The following is a 22,643-nucleotide window of genomic DNA, read 5'->3' on the forward strand; positions in this document are numbered from 1 at the left end:
CAATGTTGGAAATCCCTGCTGATGGATAGGTGTTGATGTAAAGGCAGAATCAATCTTTATTCATATTGTTCTATCTTTGATGTTATCCATACATTTCACTGATAGAGGAAACCAAGATGATGTATTTAACCAAGCAAACTGTCACCTATGTACAAGACAAGATCTGTAAAGACATAATAGTTACCCAGCCTTTGGTTTTGCTTGTGCAAGTAAAAAATCTGCAAAATATAGTAATGGGAAGGGTTGGAGAGCTTTAAGACATGAGGAATTTTTGTATATGCTTGTGATGCAGTCTTGCCTCTGGCAACATGGCAGGTACGTTGACGTATCGCAGCAGCAGGAAAACACACTGGTTTGTTTAATTTTATGTGTACATTTATGGCAAAAGAGATGACATAAGAAAAAGTCCATTGTTCGATCACTTATATGATGACATCATGACTCAGTCACAGACAACTTGTGGTAAAAGATTCTTTAAAGCTTTTTTGTCTGCTCCTCTCAGTCTTTACACACCTCTTTTGCTCTTTAATGACTTTATATCAACCTTCCAATTAAAAAAAATGACTAAAATTTGCATAAAAAGTGTTTTTATTATTATTCATGAACCCCCCCTGATTTAGAGGTGGATGCATAATGACATAAAGAAAAAAGTGAGACAAGCATTGTGGGCCCAAACAAAAACAGCATCAAACACAGGACCATCAAACAATCACACCGCATCTAGATTTTACACATACTTTGTTCTTTCTGTTCCTAGTATTGCTCCCCATTCTGACAGTAAGTGTTTTAAATCACATAATGTATGACACCTCAGACAAAGCAAAAAGCAAAAAAACACCCACTCTTTAAAAACCTTGAAATAAACATGACAGGCATCTGCAGTGAGGACCAGGTACTTCTCATTTCAGGAATGTAACCAAAAGGTTTAATTTTTTTCAAGCATTTTGTTGATTTAAAAAAACAATTTGCTTTTGGTTCATCCGTTTAGCCAGGATGCATGGACCCCAACCACAGACGATGATTTTAGGTTAAACTCATTGAAAGCTATTAGCTATGGAATGTTGAGCTAACAAATATTTCTCTGGGTCCAAAACGCTTAAAAGAGATGTAAAAGCACTCGTGGTTATATTGTTTACTTCAACACTTTGTGTAAGTTGAGGTTATTTGCATTAAAGAGACATATCTTGGATCATTCTTATGGGAGTATTTCCCAGCCATAACCATTCATAATCCTGATGTTTACACACAGCATAGACCACTGCTAGACAGTGAAAAAAAAGAGTTTAAAAAAGGATTTAATTATACAGTAGTCCTTGTCCCTGGAGATATGGATGTTTGTCTGCCTGCAGCTCAGAATGAAACAGTCCACTGCTTGATGCTTGCGTCGTAGGAGGTGGTGACTAGAGTGTGCTCGTCTACCCAGGCCAGGCCACTGACATGGTGCAACCGGTGAGTGTCTGCAAGCATTAAAGTATGACATAATCTTGTTAAAAAGCTGTCTCATAACAGGATTTTTTTTAAACACACATGTGCAATAAAGTTCAGTTTTATTAAAGCCATATGCTGTGTCCAAACTACTACTACTACATACTCCAACAAACATACTGCATACTAAGCTAACAGTAGGAAAGCTGGTCCTCCATTTATAAAAGCCCTTCATCCACACACCACTTTACTGTTAAGGTATTTTCAGTTACCTTAGCTTCAGTGACCAAGCTAGCAACAACCTAGAGCAACAGTTTGTCTGCAAATAAAATTCAACAACAATAGTGGGTATGCACTGATGTCTCAGCCAAGCTAAGTAGTTGTCTGCTCTGTCAGGAAAACGTGAAAATGGGAGAAAAACAGACTAATGTCCACTTAAATTAGGGATATTTGGACTTGACAAAGAGCTATACTATTTAGATAAGACAAAATGTAGCGTTGGCACTGGCATGTGGTCATAAATTGACTTTCCTGATACCTTTATGAACCCGATTCCTCAAACACGAAGAGGAGCCTGAAGAAAGACATCAGCCCGGTTCATCAGTGATGGATGTGAAACTGAATTAATGTCTAGGTTTTATTAATATGAAGCTTGAGATCAGTTGTTTCTCTGTATTCCAGTGATTTATGTGCGCTTTTAACTTGAGCTCATATGTAAAAAGATTTCTCTGTGGATGTTAAATCTGTTGGCAAATCTTTGGAGTGTGTTTTAAAACAATATCAACGTAACCCAGCAATTTTACTTAATCTTGTCTGATTTAAACTTCAGTTAAACCTTTATTTTTTTTCTAATGTGACAAATTCACATGGTACAACTCAACGTTTGTATTATGTCGTATAAACGGTTAGAGCGCCAGATACATTCACGTAACCAAATAGAAATTACAGAAATTTACAAAGGCTACTGCATTTAATCTTTGATAAATATCTATGAACTTGAAATTTTTTTGACTTTCCCTATAAAACCAGCCGAATTTATCAATCACCACCACACTTAATGTACAGCTACATGTGACGGCGTACTCGCTCTGCTTTTGTGAGTTTGGTTGGTTTGGTTTCCTGGCTTAGCCACAAATGGATAAGAGCAGTGCAACGTCACTTGGCGCTTTCCAATGTGACCGTGCACCTATTTAGGATAAAAGAAGCCCTCGGATTGAATGGCGGTAGGTTAGAAAACAGCAGCGACAATGTGATGAAAATTCATTTTGTTGTGTTTTGTGCCTTAACACATTGAACACACATAATGTTAGGCCTGTTTTGTTATTCTAAAATGACAAGAGAACGTCAAAGAGGAGTTCTGTGTCTTGGCTGAAAGTAGAGAGGAGTAAAGTGGGCAAATGTTAAACCAGTGCTGTGTTCTTAATGACTTTAAGCTAGCAAAAGCTCTGTGACAGCAGGAGCTGTAGTGTGTCTGCCTGTTGACAGCTTTTTCACACAAACTAACTGTATTAAACTGATTCAAGTGTTAAGATCCAAGACAAATAAGGTATGTGATGTCAGTTTATGACATTAATGTTTTACATTATATGTTATTCTTACTGGCCATTATATTTTGGCTGTCAATAACCATTTAACAGATTTCCAATTTTAAGCTTTTAAATCCCTAATGACCCATTTACTGATGTTCACCTTTGTGGAATGTTTTCCCCCAGAAAGGGACGGGGCTGGGATTGTTTTGGGCAAAGTAGCATGATGGGTTGCTCTTATCCACTGAACTGAGCAGTTATCTGTGCACACCTGTGTTAATCAGGCCTCAGCTTATTTAAGTAGCTTCCACTCTAACATCCCTCCTCTCTCCCTCCCAGGCCTCCACCATTTGGTTTGGTTTTGTTTGCACTCCACAACACTTGACACTCATCTATACACTGCATCCATGACTGATTTTACAGACTTACATATTTATGATTATTTTAACTTAAGTTTGTTTCTTTTAAAATTCATTTTATTGTTTTCAGTTTATTCTAAATAAATGCATTATGAAACACTATTGGGGAAAAAAAAGACATGGAGTGCTAATATATTTGAATAGAAATCATTAAGAGATTAACAATGCGGTCTCTGTTAAGTTTAAATCATAAATGAAATAATGGTAGAATATGATTATAAAAAGGAGGAAAGGCTTTGTTCTGGGTTCACAAATGATTGCTGCCATTCTCTTTGCATGACTGGACATTTCTGTAGAGTGGATTAATAAGCTTACAGAGGAATCTGTAAGTACATCTATATAAATCCATGAGGTACATGTATGCTTACCTGGGAGTTTAATCCTCTTGTCAGTATCACCAAGTGTCCAGATAAACACCATCATGTCCATCCCACCAGTGGCAAAGTGCTCATTATCAGGTGACCAGGCCAAGCTCACTGGTTTGGCATGGTGTCCGTAAAACTCAGTGTTGGTCTTGTTGAAAAGAATAGTTAGAGTAAGAGAAAACGATAATAACACATGCTCTCAGTACTGTGTTTTTCGCTAAATGAATACAATTGGCAAATACTTACTGAGTAGCCATCAGCCACATTAAAAACTGTGGCAACCTTTCTCTCATCAATGACAGCCAGATGGGCTCCATCGTTAGAGTAAGCCAAGTCTGTGACTGGCCCTTTAACCTCCACAATTTTACCCTCGTCCTTCAGAGTGTTGCCCTGAACTGAGTACAGATACACGTTCCCATCCTGAGGAGAGAAGAAGAATCAGTGAAATGTGTCCTGTGATGGCTCCCTAAAAGTAATTATTATTCAAAACATCTAAAACATCCCATCTCTATTCCCACTGCCCTTTAAACATTTCTCAGACACAGAAAAGCTGAACAGCTTCATTTAATTTATATAATCCTCGTACTACAAACATTCACTTAGGGCTGGGTGATTATAGCAAAAATCAAAATCACAATTAATTGGGCTTTTTACCTCGATTACGATTAATGAACGATTATTCCACCCCCAACCGCACTCTGTTTGTTCTGTTATTATTTGTATAATTTTAAAACAAATAACTGAGAGGAACATGCAGGGATTAACAATTTATGGTTATTTCTTGAGACAACTGAAATCAAAATACACAGCTGAAATGAAACTACCTGGCTAGCTATCATGTGGCTACACAGCTAGTAGTTTGTTAGTAGGGGGTGGTGCATTAGTAGAGATATTATAAGGGAAAAAAATTGGTATAATTGACATGGCAGGTTTCTGTCGGTTATAGGCTCTACATGTTGGTTTCGGTTATTTTTCAATTAATTGCCCAGCTCTACACTCGCTTACCGTTCCCCCCACGGCAGCAGTGGTGCCATTAGGGTGCATGACTCCAACCTCGGGTTCATAGCTGAGATTGTCCAATGTGAAGACCTTCTTCTTATCCTTCAGCAAGATAACCTGGAAATAAGAAGAGAGGAAGAAACATGCCATCAAATTATAGCACATGTGCACTCACAGAAGCTGTAAAAGATTTAAAACACAACTTGGCTGGGATGTCACAATACACTCAACTCACATAACTATACAGTTCATGACACAGAGTCCACATAATTTGCTCATGATTTCTGCACGGTTGTAGACCCAGTTTATTGTCAAGGTAGGACCTGACTGATTAATCTGCTGACTGGTTATCGCCCATTAAAAATAACCGTTAATTGGCCAAAAGTTAGCCGATAGATGCCGATGTTAACACTTGTATTTTCACCACTAAAGAGCAGGGAATATGACTTGGTTTTACTAAGACATGATATCTGTATGCTGTTACTCATCCAGTAGAGGGCGCTCAAACTCCTTTCATGTCACTTCATATTAACCTCCTTACAGCACAGTGAACTAGAGCTGAGCATTAATTCTGTAGAGATAACAGTTTGAATGATAAGTTTATTAATTTATTAATTATTTCGTTTGTGAAATTAACAATCGCTCCATAAGTTTCCTGTTTCCATTCAACCTGCTTGTCCATGAGTCTTGATGTGCCTTGTTGTGTCCGTCACACTTACCTGTTTATATCAGCAAGCTAAAGTTAGGATAGCCTAGGTTAACATGAGCTAGCTTTAAACTTTAGCTGAGTGAGTAATGACACAATATACGTAATGGTGCAGTATCTCAGTAATATTATGCTCACTCAGGCAGCCACATGCTGCCAAATAAGACCAGAGCAAATTAGAGCTTGGGTGAGGTGGGCTTTTCTTGTCAGAGTTTGATCCATAACCACTTCACGTTTCAGAAAGACAGAGAGAAAATGTGAATACACGTTTAGAGGATCCGCATTAGAGGCCCATTTCATATCCTGTTTTACCAGTGAGTTTTATGATGGAGTTTATCCACTTCTCTTTTAGCTACAGATAAAAATAAATTCACCATTTGCAAAAACTCTCACGAAACACTTAATACATCCGTGCAACAAAGTGCAATCCAATAACACCCCTATTTCCCAGAGGTTACAGCATTTTTGCCCAGCATTTTGTTCTTGGTAGTTCTTTTTTTGGACAATGAAAATATTTGAAAATAGTCAAATGTTCTGCCTTCAATCTATATCTTTGTAAAACATGTTTGAACTTTATTCAGTTCACTGTGGCGACAGTGTTCATTGGGTGATACTCCACTCCCCTCTTTCCCCAAACATAAGCAATGTCTCCATGGCCAAAGAGCTTTAGTTTGGTCTCATCTGACCAAAGGATACACTTCCAGTATGCAGATTCTTTCTACAGGTCATCGTAAGAAGACTTCAGTCTGGCTTGAAGGTGTCTCTTCGGCAAAATGGGAGTTTTTCTTAGCCTGTAACCTCGTAGTCCATACCTGTCCACTGCACTAGTGATGATTTTCTTTGAGACTACAGTTCCTGTATTGGCTAAGTCCTTCACTAGTGTCTTGGCAATTGTTCCGGGGTCTTTAGACACGTCTCTCAATTGTTTACTCTCCAGGGTCTCTGAAATCTCTCTCTTCCTACCTCTGCTAGGCTTGGTCTGGACTGTGTGGCTTTCTTCAAATTTCTTATTGATACTTCTCATCCAAAGTGTTCTTGACACTTGGAAAAGTATTACAAAATTAAAGCACATCATTGCACAACAGTGGTTTGTGCAATGGCTCAACAAAAAGGTCAGTTCTAAAGGGGCTAATAATTTAGATCTTGGTAGTTCCTGTTTTTTGTGAAATAATTTTATTTCTGTATGCAAAATAAAACAATATGAGAATCCAAAATAAAACTAGGATGTTTGGAAAAGCTGCGTTAGTTCCTTGCTCTGTTTAGCAGCACATGGGAAATACTTTAACCTGACACGCCAGATGGATGTGTGGAAAAGCTTCAATAGGAAACATTTGAGAAAAGGCAGAGGCTTTGAAAAAAACTCTGAGTGTGACTGGATGATCCTTCCGTCTGTCACATCTCTACGGGCCAATCAGAGCATAAAACCCGTGACGTAGCCGCTATCGAGCTGCGCCTGCACATCTACTGAGGAATAACGTGACCATGGTGACTGTAGACATGTAAGTACTAGACTTTTGTCATTTTTGAAAAGAAAACAACTCACTGCTGTTCTTTGTTCTTCTTTTAACAAAGAAATGTCGTCAAGTTCTGATAAAACTTACGCTTTAGCAGCATCCACGCTAAGCTCTTCCACCATAATTGCACCGGCCTCTTGCTGCTGCTTGTTTACATCACAACTGCCATGCCTGAAAGTACTGCCCCTTGTCACTGATTGCTCCTGTCACTTTCTAACCGAGCCCAAACAGTTCAGACGGGAGCTTTGCAAGATGGATTCGCCAGTGAAAAACAAGGAAACAGGCACATCCATCTGCTTTGCAAGGTTAGAAATACTTAGGATAAACAGACATTTTTATAGCAGAGCTAATAATTTCGTCCTCATCTGCATCTAACAAGGACCATTACATCCTTGCCAGGTGGATGAGGTGAAACTTAAGAATTACAAACATCTATATACAGAGAAAAGATTATCTAAGCAAGGAAAAGAGGAATAAGATGTTACCTGTCCAATGCACACAGCCAGTGACAGCCCCCCAGATGCTACTGACACACTTTTAGGCTGGAAATCCATCTTTACCATGTCTGTACCACTAAAACCAACAACAAAGGGGAAATATACTTTCAGTAAACAGTGAAACAATTTTGGGTGGAAATTCTAAAATCATGACATTCTGTAACATTACATTTTTACAAGTCAAAATATACATGTTTTATTTGTACAACAACATTCCCTTTGACACTTCGGATAACAGATTTGCAATTTAAAACCTATACTTTAAATAAAAATGTTCTATCACATTCAGAGCAAAACTATTTAGAATAAGCCCTGCAAACCTGCTTTAAGTTTCTTTTATGACTAGTCTAACGATTGAGAATCAAGAATGCTTATTGTTTACTTTTTAACACATACCAGAGAGAGCAGATGCATTTCTGAAATATTTACTTTTATTTATAAATTTTTTTTAACCTAAATCTTAATTGGCTTATTTGTGGAAGATCCTTACATCACTGCAACTCACCCTAAAATACAGAGCACGTTTATGATCCCTGCAGAGCTTACGTCACATCTGTCACCTGCACAACGAGGTATCTTCACACCTACCTGTACTCCTTCTTGTTGATGCTGGTGTAGCGCAGTGTATCATCCATGCTGCAGGTCACCAGTTCATCAGCTTCAGTGACTGCCATCTTGCTCACCAGGTTGGTGTGGCCTTTCCCTGAGAAGCAGTCATTCTCCCCAGAATCTGCATCCCAGTAATGTGCAGCACTCATTAAGGAAAAAAAAATAAACCGTTTACATTGACAATTAATGTTGCTGAGGTGGAGAAATGAAAATCATAATCTAAAATAAAGACTTGTGTAGTAAGTTTGGACAGTAAGCCCTGTCTTTGCAATCTGATTAATCTAATTATCATTTATTCAACACTCACTCACTGGTTTGTTACTGACTGAAACACACTGGTCTTTCCACCTAGCAGCGTCCCTTAAGCCTGGTTTATACTTCTTTATAAAATCTATGCTGTAGCATATGCTTCGAGTTCAATGAAGAAGCTAGATTTGCTCATACCTCTCACCAAAGAGCACTGTGTTTTTTTTTTTTTTTACAAATACTGCTAGTTTCAAGAAGCTCAGAAGTCCCTTGTTTTCTTTCAATGTCTTCATGGATATTGTGTGTACTCTAGGGAATACATAGGAGGGCTGCAGACAACAAACCAGTTCCTCAAATCTACTTGCCGGAAATATCTGAAGTGTGCTTCCTCATCCGTGTTTCTCAGTGGCCAAACAAGTGTGAAAAATTACTCCATCTTCTTACAACTGATTCAAAAACAAAACAGCCCACTTCCTGCGATGATTCCCCTCTTTTATCCTTTGTAATAACTGAAGTCAATCAACTGCTGCTCTGTATCTATTAGCTCCACTACGATATTCTTAGTATCATTTGCCATGGTTTCCTGAATATAAAGAAGCACATAATATGGCAGGACAAGAAACTGGCGATGCCACAAGCACAGAAATCAAACTGCCAACAAGCATTTTGGCAGAGCACTGCAGAAAGGCGCAAGCACACCGATGCACAAGTGTGTGATGCCCATGGCAGTGTAAGCCACAATGGCGAGGAGTCCAGGCAGAAGTAAAATCCAGGCTTTAATTTCATAAAGCATCCAGTTCAAACACTAAGCATCTAACTATGCATCACCCTACAACTCCTTAAGTCTTTTAAGAGTTTCCTAAGAAGGACAATTCAGTTTTATCAAGACAAACAATTGCTAAGATAAAGCTATTCATTGGTACCACTACTCATACACTACAAGCGCTTCTTAAAATCACTGGTTCAACTTTTCATCCACCATTTCTTATTAAAGTTAAATCTATAGCCTATCTTAGCCTTTCAGCAGTTCTTCCACAGTTCAGCTCTCAGCATCCCCATGCAATTTCAGCTGAAATTGCATTTTGATCTAGTTAAATTAGCTTTACTTTTATGTTAAACAGAACTTTTTCTGATCATTTTTATGGCAAAAGGCCTTTCTTTTAAACAGAGAGTGTGTTAGTTTGTGCTAAATGTCCCAAGGTCATCTGCCAGCACTGTAAAACTTTCAGTTTCAGGCACAGACTGTAGAAGACACTGGACAAAGCTAAAGTGATATCAGCCATTTAGTTACTGAGATGGGCTTCTAAAGCCAATCCAGGGCGGCTGCCATATAGAAAACAATGTCTCAAACTAATTTCAGAGCAACTGAGAAACATAGAGTTAGAGCTGAGTTGGGTCTAAAGCCTCCAACAAACAGCTACATGTTGGCTTGTGGCGACTCAATCATGGCCCCGGTCATGCTTAACTCGTATCCTTTTAAAAAACAAAATGGATAAGTGATTTAAATTTTAATCCAGTAATTTATTTAAATTCACAACCAGTACAATATGTGCTCATAGAGATGTGAACTATTCCAACAAGAATCAATGTCTGACCCAGGCTGTAATCTAGGGATGTAGCTGTCATCACAGATTCAGAAGGACTACCTGTAATCGTATTAATCTGGAGAAATAAGACAGGTTAGGGTGACACTGCTATGTTTACAAAAGGGAAAAAGAAAAGAGACAAAATCAGCGCAGAAAAAAGGATCAAAGGTGTAAATTAGAAAAGTACTCAGAGCGCAGACCTCTGCCATCAGCCCTATCTCCCAATAGTACAGATCCTTTAAAAAATTCCTGGATCCAGACAATGATCCGGATCACTCCCAAAATCTAATCAGTTCTTCCTTATGCCATTTTTGACATTTCCTGAAAATTTCATCAAAATCCATCCACAACTTTTTGAGTTATGTTGCTAACAAACAAACAAACTTACTAACTAACAAACTAACTAACTAACCCTGCCGATCACATAACTTCCTTGGGGAGGTAAAAATGTACAATTTGGCAGAGAAATCTACAAAACTGCAGATGGCATATTAAGACAACAGCTGACAGAATGTGCTATGCGATGTGGTGTTTAGATAGGGGGAGTGGAAGAGAAAATCTGAAAGCGAACAGACGTAAGAACTCAATGAGGTTCTGCACTGATTAATGCAGATCTATCTACCTTGTCTCCGCTCACCATCAGAGGAAATATTCTGTCTAATCTGAGCAATGGCAGCCAAGTTTACTGCCTTAGAGAAATGTTCCCTTAAATTGAGAAACGCTAGTTAAGTGTATTTCATAAAAGTGACAGAGTTAATTGTTGCTCTAACAGTATGTCATAAGACGAATCGTTTAGATGCACAATCAATGCAGCTTTATAAATGTAGGAGACAAAAACAGACCTCAGTCTGCACCTATCTGCCAGAGCAGTCTTAAAATAACCAAAGGTCTCTGAGGTGAGTCAGAGCGACCTTACATCATTACCAGCATGATTTGATCCATTAAAGGATATTGATGTGTCCATCATTGCTGCCAGAGTAGATGTACTGTTGTCCTTTGCTGTTGTGAACCACAAGACACTGAATGGATTTGCTGTGTCCCTGTAAAACCATAAAGCATATTTAATGATACACTTTCATTAGAACATAACAATTATCAATAAAGAATATCAGATTATAATCATGTGCAATTCACACGAGAGACTTTGTAATAAAGACACTCAAAGGTACTTGACTATTCTAAATATCTATGTGGTACCCTTATAGAGCATAACAGTGACTATATTTGACATACAATAGACTTAAATGAATCAAATCTCATCTCTTGGCTTGGTCAGCAAACCATAAACCAGCATTTCAACTCACACTTATTTTCTCATTAAATTTGATAAATGTATCCAAGAAACAAGCTCCTTATCCAGACCTTCTTCTGTAAAAAGGTGGTTTTATCTCTCAGTGGCGTGAGAACAAACTGCTTTCAGGAAGCGTTAAAAATAGCTGCCAGAAAATGAGTTCGGAACTTATACAAGAGCCAACCTGACAGACATCGCATCATTTTACCTGCTGTGTTTGAGTATTAGGAGAAAGTAAAACTTTAATATCTAAAGAATGAGTAAATGCTGATGAGATTTGCCAATGTAAGCTGCTCATTTTAAAGTACAATAAGATATCTGAAGAATTATACTGATCCTGGTTTAACGTGGACTCATTTCTGTATTAATATAAAAACAAAACATGGAGTTTTTTTGGGTGATAAAAACAAAAAAGTAGCAATTTACTTATTTACACACTTCACTTCTGTTTAAACTTGCACATTATATCATAATTCATAATAATTCACAGTACTTCATGGACTGTGATTTACAGTTTGTCACGGTCAACACCTTTATTTGATAGTTTTTTGTTTACTAATCTTCAAACTTAACCCTTTGAGGCCTTAAAATTTTACAATCTTAAGAGCCCAAAATGGCTAATTTCAAACATTAGCCTATTAAAATGTTACACATCAATATTTTTAAAATTTTGTTTGTTAATTTTTTCCAAACCAACTCTACTCACAAAAACAGGGTTTTGGGTGGGGTTTAAACGATAGAAAACAGTATTCTGACTGTTTGAATGATTGAATGTTTTCTCCCATACGTCACATTAAGGAAAATGGCGCCATCTGGTGGAAAACCATAAAAATTACATCTTCATCAAAAATACTTTAACGAAAATTTTGGCTTTAAGGGTAAATGTGTCACTATTTTTTACATAATGCATTAAGGCCTTGGGTATAAATTTGTAGCAAATTTTTTTCTTAATTTATGCAGGCCTACACTATTTCAACAGAGCAGGACATAAATTTTAGCTGAGTCTTTAGTTAAAGAGGTCACAACTTTTGGTCTTTCCTATCACATGCCCAACTGCCATCTTTAAAGCTATTTCTCTGAATTATTAAGGCCTACATTACTAAGACTGCTTTTATTCATGGGCCGTCCGTAATGTTTTAATTGACAACCTGAGTGTGCTACAGCATTCCACTATAAGAGTTCAAAAAAAGTATCGATGATGTTGAACATTTTGACTCCTTTTCAGAAAAAAATCCCTCCTTTTGATGATCTGGATTATAATTAGTTTGTATTGATAGGGGAAGGAAGGCAGTGATCATCCCTTTGATGGGGGAGTGTGGCGCTCTGTGCAGTGTTTTGGCAAGCTCATCTTAACAGAAGAGATTAAGTCTCCGTAGGAACTTTAAACACTGCCTCATGACCTTTCTACGTTTGTCTCTTGGTTTTGTCAGTGTCAGTATGAATATTTTAAAGGTTGAAAGCAGACAGAGACCTCTGAGTAGGAGCAGCAGTGTCTCTGTGGATAAGCAAAAAAAAAATGAGAGAATGAAAAAAGTTAGCTGACTTTTACCTGGATCAAAGTTTAGCCTCTTTCCTTCTCTGTTGTTGTTGATGTTGCCCTTTCTGTCTCATCAAAATACCTCTCCGTCCTGCAGCTGGCCATTAATCAGTAATGTGTAAGGTGTGTTTATTAGTGTCAGAGCAGGGGTGAATCTAGACATTTTGGTCGGGGGACCTGGGCTCTTGTTTGTGCAGGGGGGAATTTAAGGGTGCACCCACATTAGGCCATCCGTACCGTGCCTGGGCACGTTTCAGCCTAAAGTCTGATATATTTGGCCAATGTGAGTGCAAATGAAGGAGCACAAGCGCAGGAATAAGACGTAGCGTGAAATAACAACAAGGGGACCCGCCTCAGAAAGCCCAGAGACAGCAGGATCCCAGTCCAGTACACATTTCTGACCAGTTTCTGGCAAAGTCAGGCTTTAATGACTGCAAGAGGATTTTTGGTTTATAAAATAAAGTGTCTTCCCTTGATTGAGTCACAAACAACAGCTCACAGGATAACAAACACCTTTCATCCTCCGTGCATAAAGGAGAGCGCCAAATACGCGGACAAGTGTGTGCTGGGGTTAATCACACGGCTGATTTAACCTCTCTTATTAAAAAATTATAATACCATACTACCATCCACTGAATTAACTTACCTCTAATTCTATTTCATGTTATCAGGAAGTGAAATTGTGATCTTGATCGCTTACGTTTGTACAGAGCATTGTTTCTTAATCCTGAGGCGCTTTCACTTCCAGCTTTCATCAGAATTGCTCATGTCACCGTTAAAAAAATCTTTTAACTGAACATTTAATCCTGCTCTGGACACAGGCTGTCCTGTGACATGAGAGCTTGTTTGGTGAAGCACTGAATGGCATCCAAACGCAGAGAGATGCACAGTTCATGAAGCAAAAAATAATTCCGGGGGGTTCAGATAGTACACGGACACGCAGAGGAATGACTGTAGGGGCTCATACGAGTTAAAAAAGTCGGGGTTTTATTCAGCAGAAGTGCTTGGAACTCTGATCAGGCTCAAGATTACATGCTGTGAGCAATAACTCTCCGCTATAAACCGTTTTCTCTCTCCCTCTCTCTCCTCACTGGATAGTTAATGTAGCTACTGATTCCAGGTCAGGTCAAATAACTCCGGTGTCAGATCAGATATCGTATAAATCTGCTGCTATTTTACAGCCTAAACAACACTTAAATATATTGAGTCGTCAACACGTATAAATTCATCAACAGTGGATACTTCGTGTGATGACGTCGGCACATGACGTATCCGTGTCCAGGCCTGGATGCGTTGAGCAGTGTGAGTGCGGGCCAAAGGGGGGACAGGGGAGGGGGTGAAATGGGCTTCAGCACGGTTAAAATACGGCACGGTACGGATGGCCTAGTGTGAGTACACCCTAAATTTGTGTGCACACAAAGGATGGGTTATTGTGTAGAATTAGAATATTTTTGTTTATTATTCAAATTTTAAAAAAAATTACTACTTGTTAAAGTCAGTAAATAAGAGGGTAGAGTTGTTAGCAGAAAATGCAGTTTTCTTAAATTTAGTAGGGTTTTATCAATTAACTGGTTCAACTTGTTAATAGTATTTTTTTAGTCGTAAAATTTAACATATTTCTAAGTTTGTAGTTTAAAGTTGCCTTTGCAATTCTTAAAGTATTTTTTAATATTGACCACTGGGATTTTTTTAAGTTCCTCATTTTGTGTATTTCCTAACAAACAAGCAATAAATCATTGTATATTATAACTAACACAGTATTTTGTAGATTAAACTAAGGCTGAACAATTTTGAGAAAAAAATACATACTGCAATTAAATCAAAATTTCAGTAAACCCAAGTCAACCATTATCTTTTGTCCCCCTGAAAGCATTGATCCTGGTCCCGTTTTGGTACCTCTACCATGTCAAAGTATCAATTTAGAGCCCCCCCCCCAAAAAAACAAAAAAAAAAACAAAACAAAATAACCCAATAAAAACACATACCCAGCCCTAGTTCTCTCAAAGACCTCTAACCAGGAGAAGTGACCTGAATTTCTTGGTGATCTGACCTTGATTACGCGAATGGGCCTGTCAGGGTTGTTCTTGTCCAGGTAGTTGATGTATCCTGACAGGGAGATGCTGAGGAGGTGGTCCTTCTGCCACAGGCAGCCCAGCTGCTGGTCGGCTACATCGGTGCCCATGTTGAAGGTGGTGACAGCCGTACCTGTAGCCACATCCCATAGTTTCACCGTCTTGTCCCCTGAGGCAGAGATGAGTTGGGAGCTGTCAGGGCTCCAGCTGACCTAAAAGATTTAGAGCAGGACAGAGTAAAGCAACAACTTATAACAGTGATATTCAAATCAGTAAACTACATGTTAAAAAGTCCTTGAAATGATTACTTAGCAAAAGAAACATCAATGCTACGAAGAAAACAAAAACCAATGCAGTGACAGAGGAATATTCTGTGTCCACACACAAACAAGTACACACACTAACTCTGATGAAAGCCAACTGTCTAGAAAAACAGAAACAGAGGCAGCTAATAAATGAATGAGCAAGAACAAAAAAGTTCAGACAATAGAGGATGAAAAAAAACATTTAAACTGACTGTAATGTCAAATGAGACGGACTCACTGCATAGATTCCTCCGTTGTGGGCCTTTTCTCCACCCAGCGGGCTGATGAAGTCGCCAGTTTTCCCATCATATATACAAATCTGCAAAAATCATATTGCTTAATAGAACAACATTTATACAGTTTCTTTCCTACAGTTCTGCCTCTTTAGTTGAGGGATGGAATTATTTAAGTTGTACTATTAGATCAAAGATCACATTTACAGCTAGCATGATTATTTTATCAGATTCAATATTAATACAGTTATTCAATATGCTCAGTGGTCATTCCCAATCACCTATTACTCACCTTGCCATCAGCTCCGGCTGTGACATAACGTTCTCCATCTGGACAAAAACGAACACAGTGGACAAACTGGCTGTGCTCCTGAAGCAGTCATTAAAAAAAGATAAAGAAAAAAAGGAGAGATTAGACACAAAGACAGATTTGGCAATAAATAGAAGGTCTGTATTGGTACAAAACAGTATTTGGCACAACATTTTAGCTCGTCCATATGCTATGTCAGTAATGAGGCATAAAGACAATTTTATCTAAATGACCTATAACAGAATACATTTATTATACAAAGAAATTTGCTGTGCAACTCTTAAGAACAAGGAGAACATATGAAATTAGTAAGAATAGGGCCCTGAAAAAATTATAACAAAAAACTGCATAGATATAAAGAGTAAGTAATAAGTACAAAAACCTTTTAAAAAGTATTCACCCCCTTGGATGTTTTACCCTTTGTTGTTTTTATAATAAATAAATTATGGTCAGTATTGTTTGGCTTTAATTTGACAAAACAATTACAAAAAATAACTTTGACTGTGAATGATTTACAAAATCAAAAAAAATACAAACACATCCAAGGGCGTGAATACTTTTTAGAGGCACCGTAAATATTAATGGTTATGTAAATGAACCTACTCTTCTTGGTCATCTTTCCAACTTGAGCTATCACAGTCCTTCCTTATTTACACCATTAGAGCTTGGCAGAACTTTAGACAGAAACAGCTTAGTTCATAATTATTTTCTTTTTTAGGAAAAGCTACATCATTTATACAAAGTGACTGATATAAACAGACTCACTGTAAAGGGCTGTTTTCCAAATTAGACGTACTTGTGCATCGTGTAATATAACCAACAGCTACACAAATTGTGATGTACTGTACAGCCTCCTCTTACGCCAGAATGAGCGGCTCATGGACTAGTACAGAACAGCAGAACCGACTCGCAGTGCTATTCTCTAAGCAAATGGTGACTGTGACTTCACACAGGAAAAGCAATGGTCAAAATCATAGATCTGACTTCACCACATACTGGTGAAAACAAACCGTGAGATTTCTAAGAAGAGGACAGAATTAGCTAGAGGTTTACATGTTTCATATGCCTGCTTAAAGGTGTGAGGCTCTCTCATTCTCAAAGAATTAATTGGGGAAGTGGGATTATGTAACAGCAATAGACAAAAAAGGCTACCACTGTCAAAAACCACCAGGGTGAGACAAACTCAGGACAACCAAAGGACTTCAAAAACCAGGCAGCTGTTAAAAAAAAAGGTACCCAAAACAAACAGTAGCTACATTTGCTTAAGAATTAGACCTTGATACCAATAAACTCTAGGCTGGTCAGGCTGATCTGGCTTAATCAAGTCAGTTCTAACTAGTTTAGACACAAATGACTTAAAGAGCTGTATAAAAACATGCATTTCTTTAACTTACATGTTTTGTGTTTTTGAACTTGTAGGGAGGCCCCTCATAGTAGGACGAACAGGTGTCATCACTGCCTGTGGCAAGGCGATAAGGGCGACACTGTCTTATGTCCACGCTGTTGATTCTTTTGCAGTGTCCTGATATTTCACCAACTGAGTTGCCAGAGTCCCAAAGGATCACTGCCCCAAACCTAAAAGCAGGGGGTGAACAAGCACAGATTGATTCCAGGTTTCTGTTAGCATTAAGGGGATTAAAACATCTCACAGTTTTCTAATACGAACAAAAGTCAAATAATTACACCAGGGAATGTGATTATTGTGTATTTTACTCAATAGTTAAAGTTAAAAGTAAGTTGTGCACAACTTTTCACAAATTGATATGAAAGCTAGGACATGTATAGTAAACAAAGATAAAATCTGTCCAAACAGACCTGAGCAGCAGAAATTAATCAGAATAACAGACATCTTGATCGATCCTTTGTGCAAACCCTTCATTTCCTTATCATGAATAAAATCTTGTTCTCACTTCTCTCGTCCTTCTCCAACAATAGCGATCCTCTTGCTATCTTCAGTCCATGCAATGTCCTTGATAATGCCGGAAAAAGGCGAGAACTCATTCTTGAGAATGTGCTCCTTCTGGGTGGTGTCCCAAATTCGAAGTTTTCCAGAGACATCTGTGGATTTAAAAACAACCATTTAATCGGAACACGAACACAGCTGCACATTTTGGGGACTTGTGGTTGAAGTTGTGTTGCTTACCTCCTGATGCAATGTAGTAGCCAGAAGGGGAATACTTGGCAACAGTTACGTTATGTGCATGTTCGGTGTAAATGTCTGCTATGGCTGGGTTCTGTAAAAGGACAGAAATGTGAGGCATTAGGAGATCCAAGTCAGAAAAAAATCTATAAAGAAGTTATTTTGGAATCTCTGCTTTTTTAACTTGATAACTGCAGTACTTCTTCCTTTAAGACTGTTCAGACTGACTGAAGATTGACTTTTATGTTTAAAGCTGTCTCGTTAAAGTTGCAATACATGATCGCTACATCATTACAGCATATATAGGTGCAACAGAGGCTGCTCTCCATTTGAAAATACTAACGTGTTGCATGTTGTGTAATGAGAATTTTGGTAAGTTAAGGTTACAAAACGCGGTGCAGGTAGAAATGAGGTGGCAGGTATGCACTGGAGCCTACTCTGCTAACAATCACGCAGCAGATTGTAAAGATAGGTCAAAAGCACTTTATAAAGGGTCCAGCATGGCATGAACACACCTGTTGCAGCTGAAGGGTGTGCGCAAAGGTGCAAAAATAGTACAAAACCATGACAGATTTGAAAAATGACAAAAGTGAGACTCAGACTGGGGCAAACAAACACATAACCAAATAAATAAGCAAACAAATTACATCAATGTTCCTGATGATGACACACTTCCCATTGGTATACAGGAAGTTGTTTCCTTTGGGATCGCCGCCAATCACTTTTGCAACACCACGCTCCATCTGTGGGAGGCTGGCAAAAACATGTTCTAGAAAATAGACACAACAAGAAAAATGAGAGTTAACACAACTTAAACATACTCACTTGAAAAAATGTAAACAGCATTACTCCATCAGGGACTGTGTGCAAACAGAAAACTTAACACTATGCATGGCAAGCAATTACAACTCCAGAAACTGACACCATTTACTTCTCCCTGCTTGGACTAATTTCCTTAAGGAGAACATTTGTAGATCATATGAAAATTCAAAATTAGGCATTACTCAATCCATAATGTGCACTAAATTTTGAAAATAAGCATCTGCCCTTACTGGTCAAGTCAGTTCTCACTCAGACCAAAACTGCACTTCTGTCTTAACAAAAATTTTGCATAAAAAAGACAGAAGGAGATTTCGCAACTAAAAAACACCAACCTCTCTTTCTTCTTTGGCATTGTAACATTTGTGACTTTAAAAAATGATAATTCATTTAATTTTATCGCTGGGTCTGCTCTCTTTTCTTAAAATAACAGATGCATGATATTATCTGCATGATATCAGGATAGCAGATATTAGCCTGTAAAGTTAAATACCACTATGAGCAGGTATGAAAATGTGTTTCCATATCTACTGTCCATATATCAGCTGTAAATAAAAATATTATCAACCAAATCAGCCTCAGATAAAGGCCAAGCAAAATGTACAAACATACCATCAGATAGAGGGGGTTGTCTAGTGAAACACACTCTCAAGGGGGTCCAACATGCCCCTGAATATTCTGAATGAAGCCTCAAACATAAAACAACTCCCAGACTGTCTCCCCCACTCCTCTCTCAGCTCTACTTGACTCAGCCTCTCTTTGCATAGATACTGGGTTTTAAGTGCTGATATCAAAACTGATTATTTGCATTGCATGTGACCAATAACTGATATTTGAAATAGGACTGAGCAATTAATCACAATTTAAATTAAATCGCAATATGTCCCACTGCAATTTTAAAATCGCAAAAGGTGCACTATTTCTTTGACCTGAAATGTGTTTTGAATACCAGTTTAATAAATGTTTGGAGGCAGAGATGTTAGGCTCTCTACATCATCCAAGTTTACATTTTTTTCTAGAATCATTTGCAAAAACTCAGACTTTTCTTGTATTTGTATGTCTGTCTTACTGAAGATGAGAAAGACATAAAACCGTCATTTCCTTAAATACAATTCATATCGAATTTGCAATGAGTCAAAATAATTGCAATTAAATTTTTTCAAGTTTACTAAATAATTTGTTTGTTAAAATATAGAATAATTTATCACTTGTTTGTGGAGAAATACATAATTCAAAACTTTATAATTAATCACATAATAGATTGCAATCACAATATTTGGGGGAAAAAACTGCAATTTGATTATTTTCCCAAATTGTTCAGCCCTAATTTGAAACCAATATGTGCTGGCAGTCAGACTGTGTGGTGGGCAGGACTTTAGGTGAGACTGAAAACAAAACTAGAGGGGAGAGCACACCTTTGCAGTGGAACCAAAGGCTGAAAATTGTTCTACCCTAGTGTATACATTAATACTGGCTTAGCTATGTAGAAAGGTTGGAAATTGGATATTTGCAAAAATAAAATATCGTGCATCCTTTGAAAATATGTACCATATACAAATAAATAGTGATTTTGGTTATAATACATATCAATTAGGGTTGCACAATTTTGTTAAACACCTTTTTGTTTATATATATATATATATATATATATATATATATATATATATATATATATATATATATACCAAGATAGAGAGATCTACAGTGCTTCACAAATTTATTAGACCACCTGTCATATTTGTCTCAGAGACCATCCAGCATTATGACGTGCAGTGCTTTACCGGAACCCTTTCATTTACAGTAAGCTCTCCACATTTTACCAGTTTGAACAGGAATGAGGAATTTCAAACTGAATTCACCTTTTTATACCCAAATTTGAGCCGGCTCACTGGGCTTCTCTGAGAAGTCAGAAATTAATCAAGCATAACATTCAACCACTAAAAATAATTTTTCTGTTCAGGAATGCAAGTAAATAACTATAATTTTACATATTAATCAAGAAATAATAATGTGCTTTACTATTTTTTCAGGCTTTTTCGTAAATCAGTAAATTTGAAAATTCATGGATAACAATAATAATTATATTTTAGCATTAAAAACATCATTTCGGTTAAAGAGCTTCTACATATTGGTGTATTAACCATTGCAGAAACATAAAAAATTATTTTGGTAATTACCAGTGCTGTTAATTTAGGGCAGCTGTGGCATAAACCTTACTTTGGGTGGTGGTCTAATAAATTTGTTAAGCACTGTAATTAGTTAACTAGTTATAATTAAGTGTTATCTAATTAAGTTTATGTTTACCACAAAGAATGGGAGCAGTAATTGAAGCCTATTAGATCTTCAGCTATAACAAGATTGGTGTAATTAAAACGCTTCCGTGTTGGCTCTAACCGCACGGCTATATTCATGAAAGCATTTGCTTCTCTATTGCCCACATTTAAACCATCGTAGAAACCTTTTACTTACAGCGGATTTAACAACCCCAAGCCAAGTGTCACATATGCACTTCCCCAGAATATTTCCCTGTCAGGCAGCCTCCGTCTGGACATGTCATAACAAAGCGATGCAAGCTCAACTATTTCTTCACAGTGACGTTAGCTAAACTAGCCTACGTTAAAACGAACTCTCTGCATTAAACTGTTAAGTAAAAAAGAATATCGTTACAACACACTGCCTTATTAAAGGCCACTGCTCGCCAAATCCGGATGAATCTTTGCATATTTCAGGATTTTATCTTGCGTCTGCGAAATGATTTGTCAGACTCATGCAGCTATGGGCGAGGCTAGCTAGCTACAGGCTACCTGGATGACTAGCTTGTGTCTGCTAAATCACACCGCCCTATCTTAAAATGTCTCCTCTGTTTCTTTCTGCTGTTGTCTATTCAAACAAACATACTTACTCAGTTCATAGGCCATTTCCCCGCTGGTCACCCGTTTAACGTTACTCCTCTAAATGAATGAAAGACTGGAGACAGTGAAGCTCCCCGGCTGCGCACCCCCTGATCACACAAACACGGAAGCGAGAGCAGCTCTGTCTTTGCCTGGCTTTGCCCATATATAGTAAACTCAAATACTACGCTGCTGCTGTCAGCCACTAGCCATGCACTGATACCTATGGGATACATTATCCCTTTTTACTGTCTTTCAGGCGCCATGACGATTAAACTCTGCATGTGTGTTTCTACATTTAACATGTAGGTCAGTAAGCTAAGCCCTATTTTATTATATGTGTGTGCCTTCGATTCCATTTGTAAAATACAGAATGATTTCCAGAGAAAATAATACACCAATTAGACAATAACTGATGTTCAGACTTGGGTCGTGCAGGAATGATGAAAGGGAATTCTAAAAAACAAAATCGTATGTAGATCATACACAAAAATTATAATGAGGTCTATATGTTCTCAAAGGGGCTGCTTGACTTTTGTAAAAATGAATAATTTGGATTATTGTGGTTGATATTTGGGTCAATTTATCAAACACAATTCACTGTTTTTTTAACATCTGCAATACACCAATCACATTTTCTGATTGTTTTATTTTTTTGACAAACAAAAAATAAATGAATAAATCAGTTAAAACACAAGTAAGTAAATTAAGGATGTGTGTCTATGGTAAGTGAATAATCTGGAAAAAAAATGTAATAGATGCAAATAAATAAACGCTTTGTTTCTGAGGTATTTGGATGCACTCTTGTGGACAAAATATAGCAAAACACTGTAATATTTACTACACATTAGCACAATTAGCCCAACATGGCATGTTACACGATCATTGTTCAATTTCCTATCTTTTCATAATTGTGTGAAGTCAAACTTTGAAAGTGACATTCAAACTCAAATAACTGCCCCATCCTAGCTCACATGCACACACACATAAATCTGGTACACAGTTTATGTGAGTGTGGCAAATGTCTTTTTCAGATGAGGAAAAAGAGAAATATTGTTGCTGAAAAGAAAAATATAATTCATTGCAGAGCCCTGCTGGCATTACCTTTGTCAGCTCACTTCTGATTCATACCCACCAAATTTGAACATTTGGT

The 22,643-nt window shown here is 37.6% G+C and overlaps 1 protein-coding gene across 1 annotated transcript; it reads right to left on the reverse strand.

Annotated features, from left to right (window-relative positions):
- Positions 1-372: 372 nt before the first annotated feature.
- wdr1 (WD repeat domain 1) lies at positions 373-21,641 on the reverse strand. The gene is made up of 15 exons (XM_041783737.1): positions 21,502-21,641; positions 18,428-18,549; positions 17,784-17,874; positions 17,551-17,698; positions 17,035-17,215; positions 15,623-15,700; positions 15,336-15,416; positions 14,771-15,004; positions 10,845-10,932; positions 8,040-8,196; positions 7,440-7,527; positions 4,741-4,851; positions 3,982-4,155; positions 3,739-3,883; positions 373-1,457 (listed from the first exon to the last, which is right to left on the reverse strand). Exons 1-15 carry the CDS (start codon positions 21,515-21,517, stop codon positions 1,351-1,353), a joined length of 1,821 nt encoding a protein of 606 aa, XP_041639671.1. The 5' UTR covers positions 21,518-21,641; the 3' UTR covers positions 373-1,350.
- Positions 21,642-22,643: the final 1,002 nt, after the last annotated feature.

The sequence above is a fragment of the Cheilinus undulatus genome, linkage group 3, assembly GCF_018320785.1.
Source record: "Cheilinus undulatus linkage group 3, ASM1832078v1, whole genome shotgun sequence".
NCBI classification, from domain to species: Eukaryota; Metazoa; Chordata; class Actinopteri; order Labriformes; family Labridae; genus Cheilinus; species Cheilinus undulatus.

Bases quoted from the DNA above. Each gene is read 5' to 3' on its own strand.
- wdr1 (XM_041783737.1), bottom strand. The intron at 17,875-18,427 runs GTAATTTGTTTG...GTCCTTTTACAG, and splicing joins TCATCATCAGGAACATTGAT to AACCCAGCCATAGCAGACAT. The intron at 15,701-17,034 runs GTAAGTTAAAGA...TGACTGCTTCAG, and splicing joins AGTTCAAAAACACAAAACAT to GAGCACAGCCAGTTTGTCCA.